The 9775-nt window shown below is 39.4% G+C and overlaps 1 protein-coding gene across 1 annotated transcript; it reads right to left on the bottom strand.

The window, feature by feature from the left end:
• Nucleotides 1–1688: 1688 nt before the first annotated feature.
• Nucleotides 1689–6876, bottom strand: LOC121424861 (potassium channel subfamily K member 2-like). The gene is made up of 3 exons (XM_041620734.1): nt 6198–6876; nt 5419–5804; nt 1689–2874 (listed from the first exon to the last, which is right to left on the bottom strand). Exons 1-3 carry the CDS (start codon nt 6679–6681, stop codon nt 2713–2715), a joined length of 1032 nt encoding a protein of 343 aa, XP_041476668.1. The 5' UTR covers nt 6682–6876; the 3' UTR covers nt 1689–2712.
• Between the last annotated feature and the right edge of the window lie 2899 nt (nt 6877–9775).

The following is a 9775-nucleotide window of genomic DNA, read 5'->3' as shown; positions in this document are numbered from 1 at the left end:
ATTGATAATCCTAACTTTAAACCCTGACCGGAGCAAGTGTGTCACCTGTACGGTTATGCGAGTGTGTATCATTTGGTGTATCAGTGTAAAGGGACACAGTGTAGTGCTTTGGTATGGGTGTGTGTCGCGCGCGCGGATGTGAGGGGGTGCATGTTGGTGTTTGTAGGTGAAGGGTTGTCATGGATGGTACTTGAGTGTGTTAAACCATGTGCGCGTGCAGTGGTTTGGTTTTTGGAGAAGTGTGGGCACGAGTGTGTGTGTGTGTTGGGAAAATAAGTGTGTTAGGGTGTATGGGTGAACGAATGTGTGTGACGGGTGTGTGTGTGCGTGTTGCGAGTTGGTGTGTCGGCGGCATAGGTGGTATTTAATATTGAAACGAAAAAGGCTCTGTGTCAGCGTTTTATGACAAACTGGTTAACGCCTTAAAATGGTGATAAGGGACTTGTCGCCCATATCATATTTCCATTGATGATAAATCCTTTTTATTGTCCACTAACAGAAACCGCGAATACATTTATTCAGTAGTAATGGCTACGGGGACGCGGATTATACAATATAGAAAATATATTGGAAATACCCGTCAAATCACAGTGACAGCTGAGAGGTCTTGTCAAAAATTGGTAAACCGGGACGTCTACTCGTCCTGAAATTCTGAGCTAACGAAAATTTGCAAAGATTTTGTTTGTCCAGAGTCACGGACGACACTGCTGTTTTGATTCACCGATTTTCGACAAAGGGCTTTGGTCAATAGATTCTTTACGTTCTAGAAAGCTTCTGCATAGCGGTTGAGAAAACTTCAAAATGATCGATCTGTCGATCACATTATTTTTTTTCAGGTCATGTGGCACGTTACATGAGGTCTACATAACATATAGGAGAATCAGCCTCCAATATCCTTTCCTGATTTTTTTTTTCAGTAACGATTTTCACTTCAATTTTGTGTTGAATATTATCCAGTTCAGAACAGCCAAACGCTAACATAATTCGGACTGATGAAGAAAGTTCTAACAATGAAATTGCAATTGAAATTAAAATAAATTGAATTTCAAGGGTGGGAACTTCACGGATGTATAGATTCACAGAGTCAAACAAAAATTATTCTTCAATCAATTTTACATCCATACGCACTTTGGAGCTGATATGAATGTCATGTATAGTACCAAGATTTGATAAAAACTCCTAAGTTTTGAAAACTGACTCTGATTGATCCTTTTTTCCGTTGTTTTTAGTATCAATCGAGACTTTTCGCATTTACTACGGAGACACTCTCTACAACGTCGCACCAATTCATTTGCCATGGAGAGCCAAGAGGCTTTTGTTAAATTTGGTGAAAATGGTACAGCATTGAAATCTCTTGACTCTGGACAACGACGATCTACAGTATGACCAACTTTCGACAAAAGCCTCTCAGCTCTCCATTGTGATTTTAATTGCATTTTCAAACTAGGAATCGATGCGTTGTAGAAAGTGTCTCCATATGAATGCAAATATTCCTTACTTGCTTAACAAGTCGAGGTGCCTTGGCCTGGTGGTCTAAGGATCCTGACTTGACACATTAGAAAATCAATGAGTGTAATTTTCATAAAAAAAATGAAATGTTTTTTTTCAATTGTACCTTCAGTATATCAATATACACATTATTTCACACCCGCTCCTACAAAAAAAGTCATCACGAATCAATAAAAAAATGAAATTTATGCACATTTAATTACATAAAATATGGGGCAGCTGTTCGTTTATGAGGTCACAAATCAAAAACTTGGAATTCTAATAACTCCCTTAACCCTAAAAGGACTGGGGGCCATGATGCCCCCCCCCCCTCCCTCAACGCTTCGCGCGATATTTCCGAAACGCAAAGGCCCGAATTCACAAAGGTGGTTTCATTTGAAACCACCTTTGTGAATCGCAAAATCAGCAAAACCCACGGTTGAAACCATGGTTTCTGCAAAAACCACCTTTGTGAATTCGGGCCAAAAAGATAGCGCCACAAAATTTTATGAATTGTTGTTTTGAGGTCTCGCGCAACTATTGAGACCAAATTTGCGACATACGGGTATACCATCGCGACGTCACGTGACTTTTTACGAGGCAATGTCATGCCAAAAAATTTTATACTTTGTGTACAAAGTCAATGGGAAATGAAATTCCTTAAAGGGTGATTATTTCTCATTCTAATTGGTTTGCTTAATAAATTTAGAGTTTAATTCAGTTTTTAAATGGTCTGTAATAATTTCCATTTAAAAAAACAATGAAAAAACAAAAATAAAAAACATGGAAATACATAAGAAATTCTAAAAACAAAGAAATACATAAGGAAAATCAGATTATAAAGATGACATCTGCAAAAGAAAGATATGCAAATAATGTTTTTCATGAATAAATTTGCATATTCTATCCACAATAATTGAAAAATAATTATTTTCAGAATTTTTTTTTTATACTAGCTTTTTTATGGTAAAGAATGTGCGTGCCAAATTTCAGCGACCCAGATCAGAAGGGGGACATCATGTCCCCCACCCCCCTCCATCTGAAATAGCCCAGTCCTTCAAGGGTTAATCAGTCTTTAATGGATTTTCCTCTAACGTTCACCAATATTTTTTATTACTTTTTTCTGCTATTTTTACAATAATTGAAAATCACAGAAATTCGACCAAGAGTTGTTGGGTGATTCATTCTTCGGTTTTGGCGCTAATATTCGGAGTTCGGCTGGCGTCAGCTTTCGGATGTCACCTTGGATTTTCTCGACTTGTTGTTCGAGTGTCGCGAAAGACGAGACGACATGGACGTGAAAGCTTGTTTCTGATTGTCTCTAAAACCGTCCAGGAACAAAGTGACAACTCCGAGACAGAAAAACAGGTAGGTGAACAGAAAAAACTGGAACAGAAATTAACAAAACATGTATTAATGAAATTGAGATTATTTTCTTTCTTTTAAACAAGGCAAAAGCGATTTTGTGTCTCGCCCACTTTTGAAAATAACTAGAAATATCGTAATTTGCGAGGGCACGCAACAGAATTGTATCGAAACTCATAGGCGGCGGAAGCAGGGGAAAACAGGTCCCCCCAAAAAAAAATTCTGGTGGACCCTCCTAAAATTCAGGTTGATGACCTTTTTTTTTGCTTGCTTGTCAATTTTTTTTACATGTGTCCATCACAAAATGTCAGGTAGACCCCCCTATTTCTTTTGGCTTCCGCCGCCACTGTCGAAACTTCATTGTGAAATGACTGGGATGGAATAACACTGGCCATAAGAGCCTTGCATGTAAAATTTAACATTGACCTGAAAATGACCTTTGACCTAACCATGTAACATCCGACTGCAGCATAACATGCAGGTCCCCCGAGTCCATCTACCATCCAAGTTTGGTTGAAAAGTGACTGACGGTTGCGGAGTTAGGTGTCTTAAAAGAGTCTTGCATGTAAACTTTAACGTTGACCTGAAATGACCTTTGACCTTACCTCGTGACCTCTGACTGCAGCCTAAGATGCAGGTCCCCCAGGTCCATCCACCATCCAAGTTTGGTTGAAAAATGACGGTTGCGGAGTTAGGTGTCATAAGAGAGTCTTGCAAGTAAACGTTAACGTTGACCTGAAAATGACCTTTGACCTTACCACGTGACCTCCGACTGCAGCATAACATGCAGGTCCCAAAAGTCCATCTACCATCCAAGTTTGGTTGAAAAGTGACTTACGGTTGCGGAGTTAGGTGTCATAAAGAGAGTCTTGCATGTAAACGTTGACCTGAACATGACCTTTGACCTTACCATGTGACCTCCGACTGCAGCGTAACATGCAGGCCCCCCAAGTCCATCAACCACCCAAGTTTGGTTGAAAAGCGACTTACGGTTGTGGAGTTATGTGTCATTAGGTTTGTGACGGGCGGACGACATTTGGATCCCTAAGTCTTCACCTCTGGTGGGCAAAACAAAAATATAGAAGCCTAATCCACACCATCGAGCTTTGGTCGATGTTCGCGGCTGTAAGTTCACATGGACGAACATTCGTTTATTATTATTATTATTACTACTACTGATATCGTCACTATTGTAGTTTTATTACTGCTATTATTATCATTATTATTACTCTTACTAATATATTATCATCATCATTATGAGTATCAGCCTCAGTATTGTAATTATCATCATATTGCTGCTTTAATTGTTTTGAGATACAGGTACAAAGAGCTTGACACACGCTCCCTACCCCCCCCCCCCCGCGGGTTCCCAAAGATCTGTAATGTCGTAAAAGGATAAACTCTACATTATGACATAACTCCCCTGAAAAACACTCTTGCCCACACAAATATTTTCTAAGAGCGATTTCTCAAGGTGGGGGCTGCGGCCAAATTTGTGTATAAACCTCTCATTCCCCTAAAGACAAAGGGAACGATCTAGATGACAAAATATGTTCCCCAAGTTTGATTGTCGTCCCATCCTCCCTATCCAAAGGAACGATCAGAAACCTTTATCATTGACGTAAATAATGTACATCGAGGGCACGAGATACACAGACGTCGCGGGTTTGAAGGCGCCTCTCACGCCGGCCTCAAGCCTGCACTTTGGTGTGTATCCACATACACCAGGGCTCCGTCTTACAAAGAGTTACGATTGATTCATCCAACCAACGTCAACTATATGGAAATCCATCATTCTCATATTTTTTTCTTAAGAAAATTTGCCCAATGTACTTTGTGAACAAAGAGAAGCACACAAAATTATCAAGAAAACCAGGTCGTATGAATATACATCATATCTCGAAAATAAGTTGAATAGAAATGCATATTAGATGTTGACGATGCTGGCTTTCCATAGTTGTGGTTTATCGGATCAATCGTAACTCTTTGTAAGACGGGGCCCAGAAGTAGACTGAAACCGCTTTGAGATTCTTTATCCATGACGACTATTCAGTGACACGTGCGCCTGTCAACATCAACATTCACGTCAACATTTTTATTGTTCGTTAGCAATCAATATTATTCGCTATTATACATATTTCTAGTTCAATATGGTCAAGTGGCCTTCAAGGCCCCCTCTAACAAAGAGTTACGATTGATACAATCAATTGTAACTGTATGGAAATCCATCAGTGTCATAATATTTCCTACCGGAAATTTGCACAATGTCCTTTGAAAACAAAGAGAAGCATACTGAATTGTCAAGAAAACGGATAATGCATGCATAAACCTCGCAGGCCTAACTAGAAAATATTTTGAACTAACATGTATTTTAGATGTTGACGTTGCTGGCTTTCCATAGTTGTGATTGATTTGATCAATCGTAGCTCTTTGAAAGAGCCCTGGTGTACTGCAGTCCGGTCTGGCAATCACAAATAGTGAGCACCGCCTTCGGGCCCGCCTCGATCAGTCCACCTGTCGGCGTATGTGTATCTTGGGCCTAAGTCGGTCTGACCCGATACTTACCCTTATAACATAAAGCGGAATGACATGGATTCCTACGAAGCGTGATTCCAGGTCCCCAAATCCTATGGTGGTGGTGATTTGAAATACATAGTAAAAACTGTCGATGAAGCTCCATCCTGGCTGGGTGAAGAAATAGATCAAGGTGGACGGGAGGAGCATCAGGATGGCAAGTGGGAACACCAAGGACATGTGAGCGAGGACCACTCCTGCTTTTGGACAACACTTCAGGCACTTCCGCAGCCAGGTAGTCATCCTTGTGAAGCAGAGTTCCCTGAGGATTTGGCCAACGGAGAGGACGATCCCGCCTGTCATGAAGATGCCTGCTACAGCGTAGAAGATGCAGAAGACCTCACCGGGAACTGTGCGTGGAGCAGTGTACCCAAATCCTGAACGAAATACAAATAGAATGATGGGCTGAATATTCGGAGCCGGAGATCCATATATGATTTCACTTCATTTAAATTTTGGTCATCCCTAGTTTTCTCAACCCTCTACCGACATTAAATTTTCGTCATGCAAGAAAATCATTGGTGATTTCCAAAGCAGATAAAGACGTTGTTACTTCCCAAGTATGTAGGCCTTAATTGGCTTTACAATATCCTTGCAGCAGGAGAGTAGTCCAGTTTGGACCTGAGAGGGATAGCTATATGGACCTACTTTAAATCTAAACATACAGAGAGAGAGAGAGAGACCTATGATTGTTTCTGTGATAAAAACTATTATGATAAAGAAATGAAAAGAAATGCTTGGTGGAGGATGATGTCACCATTACAACCTACCCATTGTCGTCACTACTGTGGAAGCAAAGATAAAAGCATAACCAACACCCCAAAGATTGGCGTAAAATGATTCATTGACAGTTCCCGTGGACAGCTGAGAGGCGTAAGGGTGACCACTCGAGTAGCCTCCTTCTTCGATGGCCGTCGTCAAGATCCTCATCATCTCGGCAATATCCTCCTCCTCCAGGCATTCGTTCTCGGTTGATAGTCGTCTGAGGGCATCGTGGAAGTTCTGGGAGCTCTGCACGGCGGCGGGACGCTCGAGGGCGCGGAAAACCAACGCTCCGGCAAACAGGTAACCCAAGACAATGAGAAGGAGGAAGGCACTGATCGTCCATTTCGTCTTCACTGATACTGACATCTCCGCTTCTTCTTCTTCTGCGTCTCCATCTGTCCATCGTTCCTCAACCATGTCAAGAATGTCTTCTTCCTCGTCTAATTCTCCTCCTCTCCCTTCTTCTCGGCTGTTTCTGATATTCGCCATTGTTTCATTTCTACGGTATTTCAAGTCATATTAATTAACGTTCATAAGTCACACTAATGAAAATGACATACACGTATTCGACCTGATTTTACCGTAAACTTTCCACACACAAAAATTCACTCGAAGTAGATTAATCATGGTTATTATCCATTCAGTTTCGTTGTGTTACATAATAACGTCAAGTGCATCTGTTTCCAGAGCCCAATGTGGTTCGTATTATAAAACTTGCTGGTATTTGTTACGACGTTTGTCAGTTATTATTAATATAGGTTTAAGTCTTGCAAGACAGAAGATTTGTAACATTTTATACACGCCTTGACCCCCTATCGTGTTATCGAAAGTACAAGCATAATAAGTAAAAGCGTGGTATATGGAGAGCAGGCGTAGTTTTAGGAGTGCTTTGGGAATGAAGCCTCCCCCCAAAAAAAATTATAATAATAATAATAATGATAAATAAATAAATAAAATAAATAGCCCATTTAATCTTAACCAGTCCTACCCCCTCCCCTTATCGATAAATACCTTAATCTATAACACCCACCAGGCCCTGATGCATGTTACAGATGAAAAATTCTCAAGCATTTTGAAAAAAAAAATTCGATTGGTCTTTACGCATGATATCAGAAATATCTTTATCGGGGGAACAAGCTGCTTGGTCAGTATAAGGCTACCCACAATAGGCAAATTTCATTGCATTGAATAAACCAACATAATCTTTTATGTTTTTATGACATCATGATAACATTCTGATATAAATTATTGTTGGGAAACATTATACCAATGTTGGGAAAACATTATGCCAACGTTGGGAAAACGTTTGACCATCTGGACATGACGTAGCAGTCATGAATTTTCATGAGAACAGTGAATGACCAAAATTTAAGGTAAGTAGATATAGTCCGGGAGCAAAATCTCATATAGGGGCCTACAAGTCCATCCCAACAAAAAAATGATTTGAATAAAAAGAGAAAAATTCAACAAGCATAACACTGAAAATTTCATCAAAATCGGATGTAAAATAAGAAAGTTATGACATTTCAAAATTTTGCTTCATTTCACAAAAACAGTTATATGAACGAGCCAGCTACATCAAAATGAGAGAGTCAAAGATGTCATTCACTCACTATTTCTTTTGTTTTTTATTGTTTGAAATATGAAATATTTAGATTTTCTCGTCATTGTCATGTGAAATGAAGTTTCATTCCTCCCTGAACACCTGGAATTCCATTATTTTAACATTTTGTGCTTCAGGCAAGGAGGTCCTAATCGTCAAATTCGTAAAAATTGAAATATTTCATAATTCAAACAATAAAAAACAAAAGAAATTGTGAGTGAGTGACATCATCAACTCACTCATTTGGATGTAACTGGCTCGTTCACATAACCATTTTGTTGAAAATAAGCGAAACTTTGAAATGTCACAACTTTCTTATTTTACATCCGAATTTGATGAAATTTTTTTTTAGCATTGTGCTTGTCTGATTTTTCTCTATTGATTTAAATCAACATTTTCTGAGGTGGACTTGACCTTTAAGGAGTTCGTACAACCCACACCACAGAAAAGGTTTGACACCATAGGGGGTAGTATGGACCTTCTAGATTGCTGCTAGATAGGTAGTTAGTCTCAAATTGTGGTATCGCTTTTTTTCAATAGGGTAAGGTGAAATGTAAGTTGCCATATCTCCGCTTGTATATGTCATGAATACGTCATTCATGTATCGAAATGTTGCTTGGTGACAGCTCAAACGTTACAGTAACATTTACAAGTGAAATTTAGATATCAAACCTTCAAAATAGGAATACACTCATGGACAATATCCACTTACTTCTCAAGTAGATATGAAAATATTGATACCGTAAAGTGATTTTGTGTTGCTAAAAATGAGGCACTCTATATAACTACATTGGGACAAAATATGCATTGTTCATAACAAAACGAATATTTCGGCAATATTTTTAACATTTCAGATATGTTTTAACTACCATATATTATATGGGCTATTTTCACAATGTAGTGCCGCTAGTTTGGGAGATCCAACGATGCATGAATCACTTAGCATTTCTTGTTCACTTGGGATAATAATCTGATCCGAACCATATTCTATTTTCTTTCTTCAGACTCGTTTTTTCTAATTTATTTCAATTTTAAAATTATTTTATAGGGTTCATTGGCCGAAAGGCCTCCCCCATGGGGGGCTGCCAAAGTCACCCATCCTTTTTTCGAAGTTTGTCTATTTCTTGGAAAATTTGCCATTTCGAAGTCCCTATTGAGGCAGCTAGCATTTCTACACTATGTAGTGAACCTTTAAGACGTGCTGGCGACCTTCTCGCTCAGAGGGGCTGCCAAAGTCACCAAGCCATTTTGATTATTTTGTCTATTTTTGTAAACATCTGCCATTTTTGAGGCCCCATTGAGGCAAAAAGAAAATTTCTGCTATGTACTAAAGCCACTTTTATTGTCAAGAAATCACTTGGGGACAAAATAGTAGGCTTTTCTCTATCAGCTGCATATAAAAAAGTGCTAGTAAATTGAAGATTACCCCCCTCAGGGGCCTGCCGAATTTACCCACCCCTTTCCGTATTTTGCCTATTCATGGGAAAATCTGCCATTTTGGAGCCCCCATTGAGGCAAAAAAAAACTATTTCTGCTATAAAGCAAGCAACACAAATCGCCTTAAAACTATATGGAGATAGAAAGGTAGTCCTTTCTCTATAAGCAACATATAATAAAGTACTAGGGATTTGGAGTCTACCCCCTCATGGGGCTGCCGAAAATGTTCAACCCTTTTCAAAAATTTTTAATGGGAAATCTGCCATTTTCTAGCCCCCATTGATGCAAAAAGCTGTTTTCGCTGTAATGCAAGCCACTTAAATCGTCTTATAACTACTTGGAGACTAACGAGTAATTTCTTTTTATATCAGTTGCATACAAAGAAGTGCTAGGAAATTGAAGCCTACCCCCTCATGCGCCTGCCGAAGTTATCCACCCCTTTTTTGCATTTTGCTTTTTATGGGAAAATCTGCCATTTTGGAGCCCCTATTGAGACAAAAAGCTGTTTCCGCTGTATAAAGCAAGCCACATATATCGTCTTAA

This window comes from Lytechinus variegatus, chromosome 1, assembly GCF_018143015.1.
Source record: "Lytechinus variegatus isolate NC3 chromosome 1, Lvar_3.0, whole genome shotgun sequence".
Lineage (NCBI taxonomy): Eukaryota > Metazoa > Echinodermata > Echinoidea > Temnopleuroida > Toxopneustidae > Lytechinus > Lytechinus variegatus.
The sequence above is the reverse complement of the archived record's forward strand: the minus strand, read 5'-3'. Positions and strand labels throughout refer to the sequence as shown.